The sequence below is a fragment of the Nelumbo lutea genome, chromosome 8 (assembly GCF_056320005.1).
Source record: "Nelumbo lutea isolate HS-2025 chromosome 8, American lotus-T2T, whole genome shotgun sequence".
Taxonomy (NCBI): Eukaryota; Viridiplantae; Streptophyta; class Magnoliopsida; order Proteales; family Nelumbonaceae; genus Nelumbo; species Nelumbo lutea.
The window spans coordinates 17,496,814-17,521,551 of NC_142691.1; the positions used below are offsets into that span (position 1 = coordinate 17,496,814).

Here is a 24,738-nt window from a genome sequence, read left to right on the forward strand (position 1 = left end):
ATCACGCCAGCATGTCACTGTACTGTGCATGCCTGCATGGTAGGTCACTTCGATCGACTGGATTCTTCAGACTCATGTTTAATTGTCATGCGTGGAAATGGATTGGCTGATTAAATTCTGTAGCCAGCTGGTAGATCGTAACGTAGGTTGGCTGAAGCTAGCATTATGGAATTAATATCGATCGATCATCCCATATTGAAATCCTATATATACTGCATGTGTATTGGAGTGGAGACAATAACTTAATTGTTCATCTTATTATTTCTCTTGTCGTCTCTGATCGATCATATTCATCTTTCAGCTGTTACAACATACAGAAGATCTAGAAGAGATGAAGGTTGTTGTTAATCTAGTGTTCATCCTGCTTCTGCTGGCAGTATCGTCTGAAGTTGTTCGCTCTGGGTCACCTCGCCTTCCCTTTGTTATGGATTTTCTGGGAGACCAAAAATATGCAATCCGTAATGCATTCTACATCACTCAACTCATGCACTTTATTTTTAATTCCACTAGCACTGGCTAATTTTATCATCTTAATTTCTTCCTATTAATTAATTTATTGTGGTCCGGTGTAAGATCATACAGTTCTAGTTCTGACTGTAAAAGTTTTTGTGTTGATCTAAGCAGCTTGTGGCGAGTGCAAGACATGTTGTTCATGCGTTACGGAGCCCGGGGGAGGGAAACGCTGTGAGCCTTGCTGTGATTATTAAGAAGAAGGGTTTAAGGGTTTAAGGGTTTAATTTACAGCATTAGTCAGCATCAATAAGAGCTTCTTGTTTCTGGATTTATTATCTATATAATGGCTAGCTGATTGCAATTCTCTCTCTCTCTCTATATATATATATCGTTTTCATGCCTAACTTTTTGCACCTTGGAAATGGACTACAAGATGCAGAGAGAAGAAGAATCAGAGCTCCATATCAATTAATTGCACCTTGGAAATGGACTACAAGATGCAGAAAGAACAAGAATCAGAGCTCCATATCAATTAATTAAGGCCTAAGGAATAATAAAACTTCGTTATAAGTTCAAAACTGAGTCTTTTCCTTGTACCCAAAAGAGATTTAATTGTCGGGCACTAGTCATCTGACCAAGATACATGCAGTTATTTATACAAGTTCAGATCCTCTATAGGTACAATAATCATGAAATTAAGAACTTCTGGGAGAGTTAATATGGACACCAAAGAGTCCTCTAATGAGAGTGTGCTGGTAAATCACAAGTTATAATAAATTCATTTACTGTGTACATCATTACTTTGGAGTCCACACGGTTACCCATCACCTCAGAATTTAGATTTGATTTAGACTTACAACAATTCAAATTTATGAACAATTTCACTTATAACACTTGTACCCGCCCGTGAATTGACATCAATCCCGAACTGACACCTATCCCAAGTGTAAAACTAGGATTTCAGACGTGAACTGAACGGTTAAAACCCCCCAAAAAAATGATCTTCATGGACTAGCGGAGCCTGGAGACTTTTGGCATAAATTAGTTTAAAAACTTGGGCTAATTCAGTGGTGATTTGATTGATTTGACATAGATCTGCTTATATGTTGGGTCTAAATCTGGAATTCTGGAAAGTCTCGATCTATTAACCGCTTTATGTGCTTTCTTTTGTTAAGCATCTATAACAGTTTTCTAATGCTAGAAACATGGAAGAGTCAGGTCGCTGATTGAATTTGAATGCTGCTGTGCTACTGGATATTCAGATTTTATTCGAGTATGATTCATCATTTTGAAAATTCAAACAAAAGTAAATTAAATCTTAAAAACAATACTAGGCCTATATATATAAAAAAATGTTTACAATAATCTGTTTACAGAATACGTTGGTAGTTGAATAGCACAATTGTTCTTATCAAAAATAAGAAAGCCAAGGTTAAAAAAATCACCAACTCTTTCCGAAGGGACTAACCCCACGATCATGAATTCTAATTCCTACACATTTCAATTCTGATTCTAAACCCTATTTCCACAAACTAAATGGGGCTGAGTTTTTTTAATTTTTAAAAATTTAGAGATTTGATGAAGCTAAAGGTTGTGTTTGGTTGCAATGCAAATAAATTTGCACTGATGCAAAACCATGGCAGTGCAAATGATTTAAGTGTAAATTTTGACATTTTTGTTTCAAATTTTAACTTCTTTTGTTTGATTGCAGTAAAAATGAAGTAAATTAAAGACAAAAGAAAATAAAATAAAACCCAAAACAAAATTACACCAGAATATGCATTTTTCACATTTGCACTTCCATACATTTGTACTAGTGCAACTAAAATTGCACTGCAACCAAACACAGCCTAACATGTAATACCGTATGGGTAAGTGCCCGGTGTCCGGATTATGTTTTACTTCTCATGCGGTTTGTGTTTACCGTGTTTTATGCTATATCTATAACCAATTAAGCCCTAAAATTAGTGTTATTGATATATTTTTTAGATTATGCCTCCCTGGCATACCAATTTATACCTTCTTTTCTAAGTTCTAACATATCAAACTATCAATGTGTTCCAAGTATATCTCCATTCATGCACCTCCCAATTCCACAAATCACTTTCCCGATAATCACAATACCTACAACAGGCCAAATTATATAATTAACCTTTAAATTAAAAATTAAATGATATCATCCAAACAATAATTGTGAGGGGAGCATACACAAGGAACCTGACAAGCTTCGAGTCTTTAAGCTTTTTAATTTTTGGCGAAAGTCTTCATAATTGATCCATACTAGTGAACCATCAATATTACCACTTCACCAGTGAAAAAAAAAAAATACACTTCCATGTTGGATGAGTCCTAGCATCTATTTATGTCAGCTCCCCTGCCATTGCCGCAGTTAATAGGTTGATCCTCTTTCTTTCTCTTTTTCTTTTCTTGGGTAGCAACTTTAGGTTGATCTTCGCTACTCTTTTACAACAAGAGGCCATAAACCCTCATAAGGTAGAAACCTTAGAGTGAGAATGCCATGCATCTTCACAAATCAAGACTTTAAGTGCCGGGCCTTCTTTTTTGAAGGTGCTTTGTCTGAAGTAGCAATATATGTTTCGGGATTGATATTTTCAACAGCTTTCTGCTTACCAAACTTCTTTGCCTTTTCCTGCAAAGGAAAATCTTAAAATTAGGCATATGCATACCAACAACCTTAATCTGTTTTGGGGGTAAAATAGTAAAATCATCAAACTTCAGATGCTGAATGATTGACCAACACAAACAACCTTATCTATTCAGAACATCTAAAAATAGAAAAGCATCATAGCTCTTTTCAGATTTCAGACACTTTTAATATCTTTTCAACTTTTCAGATTTATCAAACGCCACCTAATTCCAAAACAAATGTTCCAGATACATACCTTCAAGGACATCGCCATTGCAGTGACATCATTCTTCTCATCACTGGATTTATCATGTTCTTCCCTTGTAGGTTCCTACAAGATCCAAGATGGAGAGGGCACAGATCAAATAAAACGCATATATAACAACTGAAAGTGTTGGGAACAGAGCTCAATTTCAACCTTGGGAGGAACAAAAGCAGCCTCTCTTTGTCTTTTGTTTTCAGCCGTTCTTTCTGCTTGCTTCTCTTGCTTCTCTTGCCACTTCTTTGCTGATTTCTTTTTGTCACTTAAAAAGTATTCACCACTTTCCAATTGGAGGTCAATCTGAAAAAGTTAAACAATTGCTCACCAAGTAAATAACTGTACTTTTTGGATGATCAACGGACTTCAGAAAAATACTCAATCAACAAGTTGACATTCTAGCAGGATATATATACAAGAAGAAACCAGAAAAGAAAACAGAAAAAGAAACCAAACATATTAATAAATCATATCATGCAACAAAAATAAGCAGTTCAAATTTGCTTGGGTAAAACCAAAACATTGGGGAAAAGCTCATGCCCAGTCTTCTACCATGAGACAAGTACAAAGCTATCTGTCACAGAGCTAGCCAACATGCAAAGAAATTGAAAGCAATACCCCCTCACTTGGATCTGACTAACATTCAAATCCATTAGAGCAATCAAGGTGAACCATGTACTGCTGTATATCTTTAAATTTAGGAAATGTAACAGAAAGAACATATTACAAGACAGATAAAATTGAATGTAGTTATTACTTGCACATTTCATGCTTATTTATTTATTTAGATTTGGATGGACTTCTAAACAGAAAATATTTTTGGGCCAACAGGAAATAGTCACAAGCCATATAAAGACTAAGTAGGAATAGCCAGAGCATTGAGTCTCTTGTTGGATGTTAAAATAACCAAAATGCTCATGTTTATCTCACCTTGCTGGGCTGTTGAGGGGGAGGGAAGGGTGTATATGGTTTCTTCTCTTTAGCCTTTACTTTCTTCTTCTGAACATTTTTCCTGGAAAAAAAAACTCTCATAATGATCAGATAACAACATAAAAACATAAGAGATGTCTTAGTAGTGAACTAACTGAAATTCCTTACTTCTTAAACTTGGGAAGGAACCTATCCCAGTTCTCATTTGCCAATGCTGGATTTTTTTCAAGCTCACGTTTCATCATGAGGATCTGTTTATTGGTAAAGATAAAGGAAACCACAATTTTAGATCAAAGAAACGTAAGTTGCTTGTCCAGTCACTGTCATGAGGAGTCACCTTGATATGGTATAAAGGATGCATTTTGTTCTGGATGCAATCCTCTACAATCCTTCGGACTTGCTTTAGACCTTTGAATGGGCCCATAGCAGCAACTGTGTTTCCCTGGCCATTTACAAGTTAAATTAACATCATTTCAGTCTTCGACTGTCCATTTGGATAATCACATAATCTAGCTACCAGGAAGAAGTAAGAGAAAAATGCATCACAAAACAAAATCATAATGCTGCAGAGAGAAACCTGAACTAGAACATAGCATTTTGTCAAAATCTCGATAGCCTGCATAACAGATGATGTCAAAATAAAACTAACAAACTGGAAAATGCTAGGGAAGAAAATTTCTCTTCAAGAATATGATTGCAATTGTACCTTCAGTGTGGATGAATTGGGGCCCAGAAGATGCTGCCTTCGCTTAACAAATCGTTCCTGAGAAGATAGAAATTACCAGATCGATACACACCATCAGGCTTAACAAGAGCACAAAATTGCTAAACATGCAGTAAGAAACAAAAGTGTGGCTCTCACTGTTGTGAGACATAATGTTGGAGTGGGATGCAATGCATGTTTCTTATTTCTGTAAGGGCCTGGGCCACATATCCCTAGTATCCTCTCTACTTTCTCAGCCCACCCGTTAAGGGCTCTTTTGTAATTTCGTTATTTCAAACTCCTATATAAATACAAATGTGATGTGGAGTTTGGGACAGAGTGAGAGCTACTGCCCCATTTTCAAACTCTCTACTGTTCTATTCATCTTTCATTTTCCTTCTTTGCACATCATACTTCCAGTCACCATCCAAAGCATATAGTTATAGTTATGTGAATACAAATACTCTGCCACAGAATTTTATGGCCATAATGTTTCACTAAATTTAAGTACCCGTTTAATTGTTGGATTGGAAAGAGCAGTCTACTACAAATATTTTTTATTAAACAAGTATATTGACATGTAACATCAATAGAATAAAGAGAAAGGAATAGGGAGCAGCTAAAAAACCTCAAGGAGTCTATCTACCATGTAATACCTTTATTCCAAATACTCCTGTCTAAAAAACCCATCCTCTTGCACATAGCTTACAATAGAAGCCCAATCAATTATAAAAAAACAAGATGGTATATTGGATCAATTACCTAGACATCTACAGGAGGTCCTGGAGCCTATATTTTTTGTTGATGACATAGCATTCATTTATAGGACTTAGAATGGTTTTTAGAATTAAAAGGTTTTTAAGATAAGCCAGACCAAGACAGAGTACATGTACTGCAATTTCAATATAAATTGATGATCAGGAGATACTCCAAACCGATCACTTCTGATAACTTGGATCAATCATCCATAATGAAGGAAAAACAGATGAGGATACTGTATATAAAACTAGAGTAGGTTACAGTCCATAATATGTTAAACTAGAGTAGGGGGTCCCTTTAGAGTGTAGACTTTCTAATCTTGACTTCTCTATAGGGCATTTATGTTGTGTTGGAGAGCCTGGATACATAAATTGGTTTATCTTTGTGCAGGTACACTCATCTTTTTGTAGATTCTCCTATACCCTTGTTTGGCTCTTGCATGTATCACCCTTTTCTATTTCCTAAATCTTAATAAAATGATAGTTACCTGGCAGGAAAAGAACGCCAAAAAAAATTTAAAGCATCCAACAAACTTCCCCAAAAAATCTGCTAATGTATACAGCTAAAAAGGCAGTGATGCCTCCCTTAAATATCTTCATAGCCTCAGGAAAAAAAGAACATGAACAGTTCATCATAAATTCCAAAAAAAAAAAAAAGAGGAAAAGTGATAGAAAAGAAAACAAAAAACATTAAGGACCACATCAACTAATAGTGAAAGACAAAATAGAGCATACCTTGTTGCGGATGAGACCACCAATTTTAATAATGTCACATTGCATTTCATCATTGAGTATCTTGATTGCCTATCACATCAACAAACCTTACAAGTGAATCCCAATGTTTAATGGAGAAGACATATTACTTTTACATTATTTTATTAAACCTCTGATTATATTCCAGGTGAAGGAAAGGTTTAACAGATCAAGAAAATACGCTACTTAACCCTCAATTCTGGGCTAGCAGATAAGTCATATTTGTGAATGGACAATCAAGATGATACCATTCTAAGCAGCCCATGTTTAAGGCTAGTTTATGCTACTTGAGTCTTAACCCTTCCTTTTACACATTAAATATATTCATTGGGAGGTGACCCCCCAAAAGAACTGGATCCTGTTCATTCAGGGATTTTTTTTGGTTGGTAACTTTTTATCAATTTTTTAATGTGTGAGAAAGAATAGGAAATATATATATATATAGTACAGTTAGCCCAGCTACCTAACCCATGTGTGTCCATTTTTTACATTACATATATCATTCTATATCGCTATCTGTGCCCCCCCCCCCACCAAAAAAAGGTCTCTGCTGGTACTATCTTGCTAGGGTATCTAACATACCGTTCACTAAGCAAAGGTGGTATTCAGCTCCCTTGCTATGTTCCTTGCTTCGCTTAAAGTATGTCTTTGTCCCCATGGATGTCTTATCCACTCTACTATTATCCTTGAATCACCCTCCACAATAAAGATTCCATATCCGAGATTCTGAGTGACCTCCCTAGTTTTAGTCCATGAAGGCATGAAGTACTACCATTAATTCAGTCTCTATTGGGTTCTGGCCAATTAGTCCTAAATAGATAGATAATACCTTATACCTCTCTTTCATGATTCCGAAAGATTCCCCCCTCCCCACTCCTGAAATTCCTGGGTTTCCCAAAGACCCAAACTGCACTTACCAAAGTTCAATTATATCAGGTTCCAAGTGATGGGGACCAGTCCATTAAGGCAATAATTCTAACTGAAGATGATGAAGCAACTTGTTTCGAGCTACTTGTGATATCCTCAGCAGAGAAAGAATCAAAAGGGGCATAGTTTTGACCAATGCACCACCTTTATTGTTATATTTTCGATTAAGGCTTCTTTAGCATGAGTTCCTTCACTAAAAATTCTCAGTCCTTTCTTCCCAAAAGAACCAAAGGATAGCTGCTCTCATGCATCTCCATAACCCTCTCTTAATTGGAGAGAGAGAGTGTCCTTTTAGAAATTTTCCAAATCCTGTGAAGGCATCTAGGTCTCCTTTCTTTGAGGATCTTACAAGTATTAATCTTCTAATGTATTCCCTCCCAACACCAAGCCAGTAAGTCTCTTCCAAATGTCTTTGCCCGGAAAAACCCTAAAAGGTGAAGAGTTTTGCAAAATTGTTCGAAAAAAAGCAATAGCCATCCAATTTCTTTTTATCAGTAATCAATAGGAATTCATTTGATTGTAAGAGGAAGAAATACAGTACAGATTAAGATCAAATTTTAAAAACATACGAGAAGCATAGCTTTTCACAAGTTACAAGATTATCCCAAATCTGCCCAGAAAAGTTGATACCTATATACCCCTTGTTTTGCCAAAGTATAAGCCATGTCATTTGCTGTTTTCTTAACCCACTTGAAATTTGCCTCAAGATCCTCTACTAACCTCTTTATTTCTCTGATTAGATTTCTGAACTTCCACAAACCTGGATTGCTGTCATCCATCCAGGAAATTACTAATTTTGAATTACCTTCTATCTCCAATTTCTTAAATCCCCACTTTTTTGCTAGTTTCAGACCTTCAAGTAAGGCCATTATTTCTGCTCTTGCCAAGTCCTCTACTCCTATCAGGCCTGAAAATAGGGTTACCACTTTCCCTGTGTCATCCCTGAGCACTCATCCAATTCCTGAAAGCCCGGGATTTCCTAAAGAGCTTCCATCAAAGTTTTAACTTTAATCTGTTAGGCTGAAGAGGTTCCAGTCCAAGACTACTTTCTACTGAGTGATGGACAAATCAAAGGAAGTGCCTCCTAGTAGATCAATGAGTTCCATGACCAGGGTCATTTCATATTCCTTTAACCCTCTCCTAAAGCCTAGATCCTAAACTAACCCCAAATTATAATTTGTGACACATTGGGATACTGTACTAGGAAATTTCTCTTTTAATTGCATTTCCACCCTCCATAAGTCTTCCCAAAATTTAACCTTTCTACCATTTGAAGCACTATAACAAACCCAAACAAGAAATCATTAAGAATTTCTGCCATTAATTTCCAAGGAGAGACAAAAGAGGCTTTTGAATCCACAACTGTATCTCATCCATTAAATAATCACAGCATTCCATGACTTACCTGTATCTAATGGAAATCTCCACACCCACTTACCAAGCAACAAAATATTTCTACACCATGTTCCAGTTGATAAGAATGGGATTTTTATTGACTTTTTTGTCAACCCTCACTGGGATTTTTAAGACAGAAAGAAAGTAAACCAACAGGTAAGGCATCAACCAAAACCATTGGTTGACCTCTAAATCTAGGTAAAAGTTCTACACAATTCCCTTGCCAGCTGTCTCACCTCCCCCATCACATGCCAACATTGCCAAGAACCTTGCCAATTGTCTCTACAATTATCCTTGAACCAGGCAACAGCTACCCATGAATCCCCCTCCACCACTATGTTCCTGTATTAGAGATATTTTTGGCTCAGCTCTTGTTGAATCCCCATGACCTATCGGAGAAGACTGTTAATATGAACCCATCTAAACACCTCACCCATACCAGAATTCCCCAAGCTACATTCACCCTTGAACCAGGCAACAGCTATCACTCTGACTGATGATGAATGCATCACAATTTGCCAGCACAGAAGCCAGAGGATAAGATACAAGATTCGGTCAATGGCTTTTAAGGAGTAAAGTTGTTTACCTTTTTACATTTACTAAATAAGTAATTAAGTAGGGGGAAAATATGCCCCACAAGTCACAACCAACTATGTGCTCCTCCACCCTGATGTTCAGATGTGACAACAGAAATTTCAACCTCAAAAAGCTCTCAAACAGACAGTTTTTATAATTTATTTTTTCCATTTTTCTTTTTTTAACAGATGCTCTTGAAAAAATAGTCAACAAAGTTGCTTTACATTAAGCTGCTAAACTCATAACAAAGGAAAAATAATGAGATTGTTATGTATTTCTGAACTTTACATGTTCCAAAACCCTATAGAATATCCACATGGTACAAAAGAAAAAATTGCAATATAAACACTTAATTACATAGAAAAAGATATACCTGAGGTGCAGGAACACTTCTTGATAAAAGCTTTATGAGGTCCCTAGCTTTAATGATGATATACGGATCTCTGGTCTTCCGAGTTGTTGAAACAGTCATAGAACCCTCAACCTGAATAGTGGTAGTGGTTACACTCAGTCAAACAAAAACAACATAGCTAAGTACTTACCATGACTTCACTTACAAGGAAATGACAACAGAAGGCAGGGTTACCATCATCAAATTAATTATCATAATTACCATCTGCCTCATTACATCTAAGGCCTCGTTCATTTTCCGATATTTAGAGGGGGGCAAGTTGGTCAACTGGTAAGTTTAACAACTTATGGACTTCGTTTCCCCTCCCTCGACTTGGGTAAGTGACTTAAGTCCGAAGTTATCTCTAATAAACTAAACTCAGCTTGTAACTTCACTGAATTTTGAGCTCAACTTAGAGCCTCGTTAGCCCAAATTTGAATTGACAATGGATCCATAAAGCTCTATTCATCCTTATCCATATATGTATTACATGCAAGATCATAATCTCCCCTTTCTTCCAACAACCCAATTTAACCATTAAGGCATTATGTTTTTTTTTTTTTCTTTGAGGTGTGGGGGTGCAAGGTGCTAACTTAGCACTTGCCTTATTCCATTAAGATCACAAGAAAGCCTGTTCAAACCAACAGAGAAAATTCTCGAATGATAAATTATCAAAACAATCTCATAGAATGATTTTAACTTCATTCAACAATAAAAGCTTCTTTTACAACACCTTCTAACACCCATTTATGAGAAAACAAATGTTTTTATTGAAAACTGGAGAGGGAATTGAAGCAAAAAATATTCCTGCTTTATAATATACTGTCTTTAAAAAAAAAAGTTTCCTGATTCTAATTTCCTGGCTTAACTAGGCAATTCAACCCCAAAACACCAGGACCAGATAGTTTTAACTTTTAACTAGAGTGGGTTATGGTTTAACCAGCCAGTCCAGTATTCAAAATATCGAATAAAACCCTAATTAAGACCCAAGAAAGTCCAAGTAAAAATTATAATTTTCTAAATGTCAAACTCCATCAGAATATAATACCCTATCATTAAAATGATCATAACTCACTCAAATCATTTCAGATTCCCAAGATCATGGTCCCTTGTATGGGTAATCAAAAATTCTTTTCAATGCCACCCTAATCATGCAAAACAGGTGAGTTCTGATCGGAACTGAAAGTCCCAAAAAGAATAACTCTTATTCGAAAGTAAATAATATAAATTTGACCATCATTGTCCTAGGGACCATTGCTTGGTGATATGGCAAAACCTTGGGATGAAAATTTTGAGAACAATGATTCAAGACTGAGAACAACCACTTTATGCAACAAAATGCCAAAAGTTAGGTCCATATCTAGTCAACCCCTCATAAGGCCCTAGATTGCCAGGAGATAATGGGTCCATTGTCCTTGACAATTTTTGTATTGTCCTACTCTTACATCAGATGTGGACAATTTAAGATAAGTTGTCTCTTTTTTTTCTTTGATAAATTAAGAATTTATTAGAGAAAGAAATTAGAAGCAACTTTTACAGAAGACACTTGAAGACGCACGAGCTGCAACCTCTCCAACCCTTCCAACATTAAAAAAAAAAAAAAAAGATTTCAGCTGAGCCCAATACAGATGTTCCCTCGTTGCCCCTTGCTTGGATAAATAGCATTAGCAGATCTCCCTACCCATTGTATTCTAACATACAAATTTGTTGTCAAGCATTTGAATCTTTTTAGTTCATTTCTGAAGCACCAAACTACAGTCTCTGGATTCTGTAACCACCCCACGACCACCTTAGAATCACCTTTCTATTAGTAGCTGCTCCACTCCTATCTGTACAGTAAACTGTACCCCTTGTAGTGCAGCTAATAGTTCTGCCCTCGTGGAGTCCCCCTCACCTAAAGGGCCTGAAAAAAGAACCACAGAACCACTTCCATTCCTTATAATTCCTCCCATCCCAGAAGGGCCTGGGTTGCCCAGGCTACTCTCATCAAAATTTAATTTCAGGAAGCCTTCAGGTGGGGGTACCCAGCTCATGTGCATCTTTGTCTTCAATGAGGAACTGCTTGCCACTTCTGCCCAATGCCTCCACAGGTCATTAAAAGATAAGCTGTCTCTTATGCAATCACTTTTGCAAGTCATCTATGCATAAATGCTAATTAGCCTATATGCATGAAATTGTAATTATATACACATTGAATTAAATATGAAAGAAACATAATTCATTTTAACAAGCCAAACCATAAAAGTTCCATCATTTAAGCAAAAGCATCTAATGGAACTTACCAAATTAAGTTCACATGCAACACCATACTCTTTCAGTGCACCCTTTACAATAGGCCAAGCTTCTTGCAAGTACTTCTCTGGAAGACATGAAGGTAAATGCTAATGGATAAGAAAACATACACAAGTATATTAAAGAACAATAAGAACAAACCTGAGAAAATCACAATTTTTTCAAAGAAGAAAAACAATATGTGTATTAACATCAAACTCAAAGTGATAATACATGATAGAATGTGCATGATATACAAGATGAAACAGCCTGTCTGCATGGACCCATTACTGTACATATAGACCCTCTCGTTGCCAAACCTAGCAAGCCCATCAGCCACAGAATCCATCTGAAATGAATTTGTAAAGCTGTTGTACTTACAGAAACTGAACCAACCTCTGGGGATCGTTCCCTGGTTCTTTGTTCCATCCAATATAATCACACTTAGTAAGACAAAAAAAAAAGATAGTTATCAACTATAGAAAAGTAGAAATAGAAAGATCTAATTCTCCATGATTGACTAGCTGTGGCAATTTTTTTTCATCGATAAGCTGGTGCAAGTTTTCCACTCATGACCTATCATATTCCACCATTCACTCTAAAACTTCACCAGGATCCTAGTATCCATTTTCTTGATACTCTACATATTCTAAAATTTCAGTGGAATCATTGCCAACATCTTCATAGTCAAACTTAAGCAAGAAAGTAGACCAGTACCCTAGATGCTAAGTCCAGCATGAGGCCAAGGTTCATGCAAGAGAGAGAGAGAGAGAGAGAGAGAGAGAGAACCTCTTATTGCTGCTAAGGACGCAATCATCTCATGGTGAATCCATGGATTCTGGAGCTTTGTCTCTGGAGCTTTGTCTAAGGAGGTTCAGGATCTTTAACAGTGAAATGTGGTATTGTGGTCAAGCCTGCATTTAAGGGGAGGGACCATAGTACAGGAAGCTTGAGATGGGTCATGTAAAGAAGACCAAGGAGAGAGGTAGAAGTAAGGTTAAAATTAAGGCAGCCATAGTAATGGTTTAAGTTTGTTGGGGGTGAAATAATGATCTAGATTGCTCCAGATGTTGGAGCAGAAAACCTCAGGTTTGATTCTCATAGTACAGAATGAGGCATGGAGATTGGCAGGGTGTGGATTATGCCACTCTTTTCTCTATTTGGTTATCTTTTTTGTGTTTTTTTATTTTTTACAGTTTTTACTTGGCCCACAAGCCCATATGCTCCTTGTATACTTGTTTCCTTCTTTTTTCTTTCCTATCAAAGAAAAAACTTTAGTAAGCTGACCCAAAATAGAGTTACAGATGTGCCCAAAACATATGTGCTCTTTGAACCCCTTGCTTTGCTAAGCTATCTGCCAAACTGTTGGCAGATCTCCTCACCCATCCCACCTGGATTGACATGTCCCTTGACATCCATTTAAATCTTCGGAATTCATTCCTCAGCTGCCATGTCACCGCTTCCCCTTTCTGCAACCATTTTATCACAGTTTTTGAGTCTCCATCGATGATCAGCCTATTAATACCCAACTCTTCAGTGTTCTCAAACCCATATGCTACAGCTAGAAACTCTGCCCTTGCCACATCACCCTGCTCCACAGGACCAGAGTACAAAGCAATAATGTTTCCATCTTCATCTCTAATGCACCCCCCCCAATGCCTAAGAGGCCTGGATTACCCACACAACTCCCATCAAAGTTCAGCTTCTTCCATCCATCTATTGGAGGAGACCATGCCTCAAAAAACTGTTGTCTCGTAGATGAAGAGGCAACAATAAGTCCCCAAACCCTAAAAAGTCTTCGACCTTAAAAGCTGAAAACAACTTTAAGCTTTTTGCCAAATGAGTCGCCCTCAATGTTATTGTTTCTACCAGTGCTTCCTTACATTTTTCTTTTCCTTCAAATATTCTTGCATTTCTTTCCTCCCAAATAGTCCAAAGTAGTGCTGCTCTAGTACACCTCCATAGGATCCTACCCCTCCTTTTCATGCCACTAATACTAGTAGGGCTGAATAAACCTTCCAACCCATCAGGAGAAAACCACCTACACCCAAAAAGGGAAGTAAACCAATTTCAAATAAAACTGACAAAAGGGCAAGATATTAGAAGGTGGAGCAGTCTCACCATTCAACTTACACAGGACACACCAGTTGGGGGACAAGCACCAATTTGGTCTTTTTCTTTGAAGTACATCAAAAGTATTAATACAACCATGAAATACTTCCCAACAAAAAGCATTGATTTTAGGGGGAATGGGAGGGCACCAAATTTTTTTGACTGGGAAAGGATGAGAAGAGGAGGTGGCAACCAATGAGTGTAGAAAGGATTTACAAGAAAACGACCCATCAGAATTAGGACCCAAATCCTAGAATCTACCCCACCTTCTCCCAAGAACACTGAATTCAGCAAGCCTAACAGCTTGGACACTACAAGAAGTTCAGACTCTCTAAGGTTCCTGTTAAAGCCAAAGTTCCAATTCAACCCTAGGAGGTTAGAAGGTTGACTTAGGAAATCTGAAATAGGCCTACCCTTGAACCTGGACAGATCACAAAGACAAGGAAATTTCTCACCCAAAGGAGTATCCCCAATCCACACATCCTCCCAAAATCTGATTTTACTACCAAAAGACAAGCCATACATATATGATTTAGGAAAGTAGGGAAAACATCATGGATGGCCTTCCAGGGAGCAACCAAGGTAGCCCTATGAAGACATCCAGCATCCCATCCGTTGCTCGACATGCCATGAATGCTTGCAACAACTTTGTGCCATAATTTCTCATTTTCATTTGGAAACCTCCAAAGCTATTTGCTAAGCAAAGCCTGATTCTTCAACCTAACATTACCAATTCCCAAACCCCCTTCTACCTTCAATTTCACCACCTTTTCCCATCTAACCAAATGAACTTTCTTCTTTCCCTTGGCTCCCAAAGAAAATCCCTCATGACTTTTTTCAAATTTCCTCACTATCCCTTGTGGCATCCTGAACACTGACATGTAGTACACTGGAAGATTTGCTAAGGTATACTTGATTACCGTTATTCTCCCCCCCCCCAATTATGCATTCCCAATTCTACAAGCCACCTTTGTACCAAGCCCCTCAAGGCAATCCCAAACAAGTCCATATTAGGGTCTTTTAAAAAATATCTTTTCAAAAGGCACACGTCTGGACTGAAGCACAAGGTGCAGCAAGCGCATGCCTAGGCACACCAAGCGTGCACCACTTGAAAGTGTTGTGCCTAAGTGCGCCTTTTAAATCACTTACTAAAACTGAATAATGACAAGAAACAAGACAGCCACTTACCCACTTGCACCATCTTTCACCAAAACCACAACTACACAACACCCCTAATAGGAAGTTCCAATGCACAAATCATAAGCCTTTTTGATATCCAATTTGCAAACAAAACCTTGACGGCTAGACCTCCTCACTTCCCCCACACAATCATTGGCTATTCAAATCTGGTCACTTATTTGTCTACCCTGCACAAAAGCACCTTGAGCTTGACTAATGAGAAGGGAAGAACAGCTCTAATTCTCAGGGAAAGAACCTTATCCAAGATTTCATAAATACTAGTCAACAAGCTAATAGATCTGAAATCCTTAGGTTGACTAGCTCCTATCTTTTAGGGGATTAAGGCCAAAAAAGTGGCATTGACTCCAAGGATAATTGTATGCTTATCTGCAATCTCTTAGAAATCCTCAAAAATATCTTCTTTTATCACCTCCCAATAGTCCTAATAAAAAGCCATAGTAATCCATATGGCCTAGAGCCTTTGATCTATCCATTGATAAGACTACCTGTTTAATTTCCCCTTCCTCAAAATTCCTTTCTATCCACCTTATGTCATCCTGGGACAAATGTGGCCAATTCACTCCTTCCACCCTCAACCTACCATTCAAAGGTCATCTAAAAAGTGACTTGAAATGATCCACAAAAATCCTAGCTATCTAATCTTAAGGATAAGTTTCCTCCCCATTTACCTATAATTTTTTTTTTATGAATGAATGGTATTTTATTAAATAGAGATAGAAATAGTACAAGCATGAAGCACCCTAAGAGGAGGCACGAGGTGTTACCTCCCCTTAAAGGTGGTTCCAAACCCAACTCTTTTCAAATTGCAGTTACAAATTAGCCAAAAACAGAGAATCCCTTGAAGCCCCTTGTTTAGCTAAAGAATCTGCCAAAGCATTTGCCGACCTACTAACCCAGTGAAAGCCAACTGACATGGTTCTCGTAAGTCATTTGACTTCCCATTTACCTATAATTCAGCCACAAAATTTTTTATTCTTCTCTTATTAGCCAAGGCATGAAAGAATTTAGTATTCCCATCCCCTTCCTTAATCCATTTATGTCTTCACTTCTGCTTCCAAGATATTTCCTCTCTATAAAAGACCTCTTCCAACTCCTTCAGATTCCGTCTCACCTCTCTTTCTTGAACATTAAGCAACCTTTTGGATTCCTTCTCATCCAACACCTCAATTTGGGACTTCTCATCCCAACACCTCAATCTGGGACAGTAGAGAAGACTTCTATTCCTCTAATTGCCCAAAGTGGCCCCTATTCCATTCTTATATTTTGGACCGAAGTCTTTTCAGTATTTTATGAAATCTGACTCCTTTCCACTTAACCCCCCTTCACTCTTCAGTCCACCACTATTTAACCTTATTTACAAAATTTGGGTGAGTCAACTACATGTTTTTGGGCCTATAAGGTCTAGGACCACTTCCTAGGGATTCAGGGCCTAGCTTAATTTCTTATCAATAATTGAAATGAATTCATTAAATTTAAAGCAAAGGAATACAAGAAATAAGAAGGGACTTTAACTTTTTTTAAAAAGGTAAGGTAACTTATTAATGAAAGAACAGCATACAAATTACAAAGGGACTTTCCATTGAAGCCCAAAACCAAGAGTACAAAGAAAGTTAGATCTCCCCAGCCAGCAACTGGGCTCCTAAAGTCCTTGGTTGAAGACCTTTCACAGCAGCAGTCCAAGAAATTATTTTTCCGAATGTATAGGAGATAAGTTGATCCACTTCATTATATTTGTTTTCGAAAATTCTGTTGTTCCTTTAAGCCCAAATAGTGCTTAAAACCGCAGCTGGGATGGAAGACAAAGACCAAACACTCTGTGATCTTGGACTGTCCCTTAAGCTCCCAACACCACAAAAGATCACACAGTCGCTGGCATGACCCAGTGGAGCTGCCAAAGAGACAAGAAATGGCTCAAGATCGCATAAGACACAGAGCAATGCAGAAAAAGGTGGTTGTTCTCCTCTTCCACCTGATTGCAGAGCACACAATGCAGGTTCTGGAGCTGGATTCCTCTCTTCACCAGATTTTTTTTTGTGAGACATTTGTCTAAAGCCACAGCCCAGAGTAGAGTGTTTATCTTTGAAGGGACAACCTGGTTCCAGACTTTCTCTGCAGGAAAATCAGCTTGAGGGCCAGTAGCTAGCTTACTAGCAAAAGAGCTCACAGAGAAAACTCCATCACTACTCCAACTCCAGCTCCATCTCCACGTGTCCTCTTCCAGTAAAGCATTTATCTTTGAAGGGACTTAACTTAATTTCTGAGTGCAAAAATTAAATTTCTTTTACTGGCCTACTGGTCATACATTAGAAGATTGTATGTAATTCTAACCTCTGAATCAGATCTAAGTTGTCTTTCTTGCAGGTGAAGGCCAGCCCATGATACCCAACTCCCACCTGTAAACTAGACTTTGATCATTGTATCAGATCTCCACTCAAACCCTGATTCTTTGCCACTACCATCTCAGTGCTCCATGATCAGCTCCTGATAAACCTCAAGACTTGCTTGTTTCCCTCATATAACTGACTTACTACGCCTCCATAATCATTCACAATATAAACCATATTAAGATGAACTACCACATCAATCAGGAAAGTTCTTCCATTTCTAAAGGAACTATAACCATGTATCCTTCAGAAAACATTTGATTTCATCCCATTAATCACCCTTTCTCATAAGAAAGATGATTATAGCTCACAGTTTGTAAACATAAATCCAAAAGGACTTGGATGGAAGTAATAAGAAATGATTTAAGCCTCCATAGTTCAACGACCGATATGCCACTCAACAGAACAGAATGGTAAAATAGGACTCATGTAGTCGACCCCAAATAGTTGGAACAAGGCTTATATGATGATAGTGATCCAATTTGAAGTTGAATATTTGAAGTCTAGATGGCATAACCATTTTTCACACTATTTCTACAAATCTCTACCATTTCCATTTTATTTCCTCTATCTACGATGTTGCTGTCACGAACACAAACCAATTTACTAATTAAGCACATAACTTCTTGACATGAGAAGAGAGAGAGAGAGAGAGAGAGAGAGAGAGAGAGAGAGAGAGAAGGAAAAGAAAGAACAACTACAATTTATGGAAAGTACATCGAAGTAAGCACTATTTATGTACAAAGAGATGGGAAAATAAAAGATTGGAAAAAAAAATCGTCTCAATTGCATAACTAAATCCAGTTCCGAAATTTCATATGCCCAACCTATATGACCCTCAAACCTATCCTCGTATAACACCAAAAAAGGGAAAAAAAAAAAAAAAAACACTGCCTAACAGAAATAGGGTAAAATAGGAAGTAGAAATGAAGACAGACCTCTATATTGAGGGAACAATGTGGAGAAGGAACTGACTTCTAGCATTCCACCTTCATTCCAAGACGGATCGAACTTCTCAATCTTCCAGTGATCGATGCTGGGGTCATCCCATGGCTTTGGTTTGTCATGTTTCCCCTTGTGCTTCGTCTTTGGCATTTCCTCCCCGTCACTATGGACCCCCATTCTGTCCGTTATCTCCATCACAAGACCTACATATTCACCAGTAACGAGTGACCACCATTGTTGAAACCGAAATACCGAAATACTATAGAGAGAGAGAGAGAGAGAGAGAGAGAGAGATACCTTCTTGCCTCGCCGGCGGTGGGGATTGAGGTCGGAAGGCGGTAGAAGGGGTCGGGAAAAATAAAAACCGGAGTCAGGGCAGGGTTTTTCAATTCTTAGAGAAACTTCACCGCCACCAACTCCACGTGTAGGAGATTGTGCGTGGCCCATTCGCCTGCAGGCTCCGGATCCTCTAGGGCTATCATTTCTAGCCCAGACCGGACCGGCCCGAAAACTTTGGCGCCCTTATATTTTGTCTACAAGTCGGATCGGGATCAGACCCACGTCAGGGCCTAGGTCAGAGGCAAACAGGTTAGGCCCGGCCAATAAGAGGTTTGACCGATCAACCCCCCTTGTAAATTTTGGTTTTCACTTTTATATGCTGGTTGATCGGTTTAAGGGTTGTGCACTCAAGTTCTTTTTTTTTCTCTCTAGGAATAGTCGACCTTGTAAAAAATCATTGGGGGTATATATATATAAAATATAACCAATAACCATTAATAAAAATGAGCATGTTTCTCTTAGTTTTGGTCAACAGACCCTGGCTTTTATTTCCAATTCTACCCCTTATTCAATTTGTTATTTCAATCAATGGGATTGAGAATCTGACATTTGAGACACATGTTATAGACTTAGGTTGCATGGAATTGGACAAGTGTATTAGGCAGCTGTCCACTTGTTGCAACCCACCCCCAAGTGGGGGAGTTCATCGATATGTTAATAAAATGTTTATCTTTTTGGAATATATTAGGTTTATTTATCAAATGGCCAATTGGGTGCCATGCTTCTTCTAACTTCTAATCTTCAACGCTTTCTTCACAATCCTCTATGCTTCCAATAAGATAACTAAGGCTCAAGCATTAGGAAAATGGTTCAGGATCTTATGTATCGGAAACAACATAGTCATACCACCAAAACCAACCATATGTTGTTAAAATCCCATGTGAGGAGTTCATTTTGCAGAGCAACAAGAAGAGAGGTAGTCATCACTTACTTTGCCCCCACTTATGCCAAATTGCCGATCCCATTCCGCTTCCACGACTGGTTTTTATTTCTTGATCATTTTATATATTAATTTTTTTCTAATTTTTATAATTTGTTTTATACTTGCTGCTTACAGCAGATCCCGTCGCATGAGGACTGATAATTATGAGTTGATGTCACTTACCATTTGAATGCACAGATGCATTAAATGAACAAAAGAGAGAGGGACCATTATCCAATTAAATTGGAGTCTACAATTGAACATTTTTTTGATGGATATGTCAAATGTGACACAGTTCAAAAAACCATACTTATGTTGATATATTCATGCTTTGCTGAGAAGTTGCTTAATTGATTATAGTTGGATTGATATTGGTAAAAAAAAAAAAACCTAATGTCTTTAGATCAGAGGATTGGGTTCAAATAAATATTAGAGTCCACGTGTGGTATGAAATTTTGCCATCTTATAGATGGATCTTGTTCTCGTAGCTGCAGAGATTGCTGGTAGGAGCTTGAAGGCGTAAAAATAAAACCACGTCTCATTAAACGTGGTGATAAAGAACCTTTTTTTATTGTCTGGACCTAGGGTTTATGCTATCAATTCAAGCTCCTACCACTAAAATTTATAATGATTAAACGTGGAGGGGAATGCCACATCTCATTAAACATGGACAGATGACAAGTTAGAGTTTTATCACTGGGATTCGAATTTATAATCATTATCAATTCAACCTCCTAATGGAGGGGAATGCCATTAATGTAATCAAAATTGCTAGCAATAGCGGATTATACCACTAAAATTTTTGTTCTCAAAAAGAGCCTCTTAATCTATTTGGAAATGGAAACAGAGTGCTACATTATTCATCAGATGAAGAATTCTTACCAATTGTTTCTCCCTACTTCCTTTTTTCCTATTTTAGTTTTCTACCAACATGTTTGTTGTTCATTGATTTATTAGTTACCTTATTCAAGATATTACTTTATCCACACCTTTTTGGCATCATTTTTCATATACTTTGTCAAACTTAGTTAGATTCTTTTACTCCATTCATTTCATTGGACATCTTAGGACACTATAGAACCTGAAAAATTAGTCAACTAGTTCTACCTCATGTAAGTTTATGCAATGACCTTTTATACTACACAATAAAAAAAAAAATTATTTACTATTGGTGGATTTTAACAACACCTTTCAACCTTTCATTTTGAACTTATAAAGATGATGAACTTTTAAATAATCATAATAAAAATGGAGATATATTACCTTAACCATACTGTTCTATTATATTTGGAACTAACTCTAAATTTGAGCACCTATAGAACTATGTGGTATTGGCCCTAGCTATATATCTTATAATTGATGTCAATTATTAATTTGTTGGTATTTAAGATAGTCTTTCTATTCATGCTATCATGTCTTGAGAGAAAATGTAAGGACTACGCCTTGATACCTTCTATATGGGACTCAAATATCACTGTGGTAGGTATATATCTATAGTGCACAATTAGAATGAGTTTTAAGTCTTTGTATATCCATAATTGCAAAAGGACAAGTAATAAAGATACCTTTGCACATATATATACTTGAATGACTTGATGTCTTTCATGCAGCTCAAAGTTAATGGTTTTATTTTTATTTTATTTTACTTTTGTGCTTATGGCTCAGTTCGGAAAGAATATAAATACAAATACATATAGTGCAAGTACACACAAAAATACAAGGTTTTGTACTCTACATATTTGTATTTGTACTCTTTCCAAACTGGGCCTATAGTATAAATGTATTACAATATAGGGAGACAGAACTAATTATTAATAAAAAACAAAGGTAACTCTATTATCAGCTTTTATAATTATAAACAGGGTATGTTTCTTTGTGTCTTCATCGGATCATGAATCTTATTAATGAACTCTCTAAAATTTTATTTATGTCTTAAAACATTTTTTTTGAAAGGTAAACAAGCTATATTATAATTCCAGAAAATTACCAGATGTCTTAAAATATTTGTAGTAACTTTATTCCCCTTCAAGATTGTATTATGTTGTGGTGAGCTACACCAACTTAGGTATTTAGGCAAAAAAAAAAACAAAAAACAAAAACAACTGGTTCACTTGATTCATTCCTCTTGTTTAAATTAATTTCTATATTCACTAACATAAATGTTCTATGTCAAAATTCTACAATATTGAATTTCGAAAGTTTTGATTCCATATGATTTGAAATGCTGAATTTAGACATTATATCTTTAACTTGATTTTATTATTTTTTTTATATTTGAAAGCCACCACTTTATATAATTCAAAAATGTTATTTTGGCAACAATATGGTGAACATACTCGTGCACTCCCACTAGTATATAAGAAAAAATGGGAAACCGTCGTCTTAGACCTAAGCCGACAGTTTAGTGGTTACCTGCTTTGGCTCTATCGGCCTAGCACATGGTTGTTGGCTTAGGAATGAAACATCGCCAGCTTAGGGTCTCGGTCCAACCATCTATATGTCGATGGTTTTGAAAGAGACAGCTTCTCAAAGCCAGCAGTTAACACTAATAGGATAGCATGAAGAAATGCAAAAGAATGGGTTGCTGACTTCTCACAACTGCCAACACAGGGGGTGGAGGAACCTTAAATTGGCCCCCTGAATCAGTTTTGAAAAAAAATTAAAAATAAGTAAAAATAAGAATCGATACTACCTGATATGCTGCTGATACTGCCCGATATGCCCCTATTGGCATATCGGACGTATTGATATTTAGAACCTTGGTTTATTTAAAAAAACATACTCTTTTTAATGCCAAATGAAGAGTTACCCATTTAAAGGCCCTTAGCTTTCATAACCAAAGGTACCTTATAATTGTCTATTTAATATATCATAAAATTGATTTTTACATCAAGAAATCTATCCTCCAATATTGAACTCAATGATCCAAAGTTTCAAACTAGTGATTGTAAAATTGACAATGGGTACATAGGGAAACTAAATGGATAGCCACAATGGTAAACATCAATAGCTCTATAGTAGAATAATGGGGAAAGAAAAATTAAGGAAATAAACCATGGAAAGCTCATGCAAAATTGTTGGCTATCGTGTTAAGAGAATTAGCTCTAAGATTAGAAGATGTTGATTTGCCAGTGATTGATGAGTCAATTGGTAATGCCAAATGTTTTTGTACTATTTCACACACTTTTTCCATAGTATCTGCTTTTTCCTTCTCAAAAAACAAGCACCTTAATCACCAATTACTTCATTAGAGCAAACATCACGAGGAAATAGCATACATGCATGGACAATTTATATAAAATGTACTAGGTTTAGTAAGATACAACTAAAATAGGATTGATGACTATAATTTTGTTGAAGAGCACATGCTATAAAGAGGTATACAAGATAGTAAAGAACTTGATCACCTCATCAAATCTCATTGAACTTGACTGGTGCCCTCACTTCTCTTGTATAGGGAGCAGTAACAAGATGGGCATAACTACTTTGGTGGCCATAGCATCTTAGGTCCTCTTCTTTATTTAGCCTTTCATTTACTTTGTTGTGTGTATCCCATAGCCATGGGGAAAAGTAACATGTCTTGTTAAAAGGATAAGGAACACTACAGAGAAAATAAAATCCTAGTGAGAAGGTATTAAGAGAATCTACAAAATGTGAAGATAACCAATTACAAGCAATTTATGTGCCCTCACATTGAATACATCTTAGAAATGTCTATGGCACTCCTGGCATATGAAAAAGTTAAAAGTTGTGAGTGAATTTAATAGAACCCATAACTCATAGCTGCGAAGAAACAAAATTTCAAACCTTAAGCTCAAGCCTTACCTTCTAGCAAATAGATTAGAAAAAGAAAACTATAACAAAAACTAGCTTCACAAAGAAAAGAACCCACCAACTGATGGTGGCTCAGTTGATAGGATCTCTGACTCGTTGTAGCAGACTTGGGGTCAAATATTTTTGCCAATAGGGTTAGGTTTTAAGGGAATGGGGAATGGGTTACGGCCTACCCCAGCCCTTGTTGTGTAGCCCCCATGAAGCAAAAGAATAAAAGAAAAAGGAAAGAAAAAGAAAGAAAAAAAACATAGGAACCCATTGGGAGGGTTTAACCTGATTAAGCTACATTGACTAGGGTTGTCAACATTTTGTGTCGAGTTTAGGACAACTTATGCCAGCCTTAAATCCATTATTAATCAAGACAAAACCATAGGCACAGAAAACATCGCAATTATTAATTGGGATAATTAGGTCTAACATGATTATACACATTTGTGCTGGCATCATAAGAATAACAATAAAATAGTAAATTATTTATATATTATCTATCTAATTTATGCTCCAGATAGACCTGTTCATGGGTCGGGTATCCCAATGGCCCGACTCGACTCATTATTTTTCAGGATTAGATAAAATTCTAGGCCCACAAGCTCGGGCTCGAGCTTTCTCAAATAAGCACGGCCCAATACTATTACATATAATAAAAAACATTTTTGTTATATATAATAAATGTATAATATATATTTGTTTCTTAAATTATTAATAAATATTAATTTACAATTAGGGAATATAAATTAGTTTATTAAATTAATATAATATTAGTTTATAAAAGTACACTTGAAATAAAACATTTTGTATATAGGTCAAGCTTCGGGCTCGGGCTCAGACTCAAAATCTAGGCCTGAAGGTTGGGTTGGGGTCGGGCTCGGGACTACAAATTTTTTGTTGATAAAGAGGCAAAGCCCGACCCGACCCATGAACAGGTCTAGTTACCATAAT

At 36.9% G+C, this 24,738-nt stretch overlaps 1 protein-coding gene and 1 long non-coding RNA gene across 2 annotated transcripts; one reads left to right on the forward strand and one right to left on the reverse strand.

Annotated features, from left to right (window-relative positions):
- The first annotated feature begins 203 nt into the window (after window positions 1–203).
- On the forward strand, window positions 204–817 carry LOC148843075 (uncharacterized). Its single transcript, XR_016102865.1, has 2 exons — window positions 204–458; window positions 625–817. It is a non-coding gene; the product is annotated as an uncharacterized LOC148843075 (long non-coding RNA).
- A 1,775-nt stretch (window positions 818–2,592) lies between these two features.
- LOC148843076 (RNA-binding KH domain-containing protein) lies at window positions 2,593–19,427 on the reverse strand. The gene is made up of 13 exons (XM_088957804.1): window positions 19,002–19,427; window positions 18,698–18,907; window positions 12,075–12,151; window positions 9,775–9,885; window positions 6,486–6,554; window positions 4,996–5,052; window positions 4,867–4,905; window positions 4,627–4,731; window positions 4,458–4,540; window positions 4,290–4,371; window positions 3,519–3,662; window positions 3,357–3,431; window positions 2,593–3,103 (listed from the first exon to the last, which is right to left on the reverse strand). The coding sequence occupies exons 2-13, from the start codon at window positions 18,897–18,899 to the stop codon at window positions 2,987–2,989; spliced, it is 1,161 nt and encodes a 386-aa protein (XP_088813930.1). The 5' UTR covers window positions 18,900–18,907; window positions 19,002–19,427; the 3' UTR covers window positions 2,593–2,986.
- Between the last annotated feature and the right edge of the window lie 5,311 nt (window positions 19,428–24,738).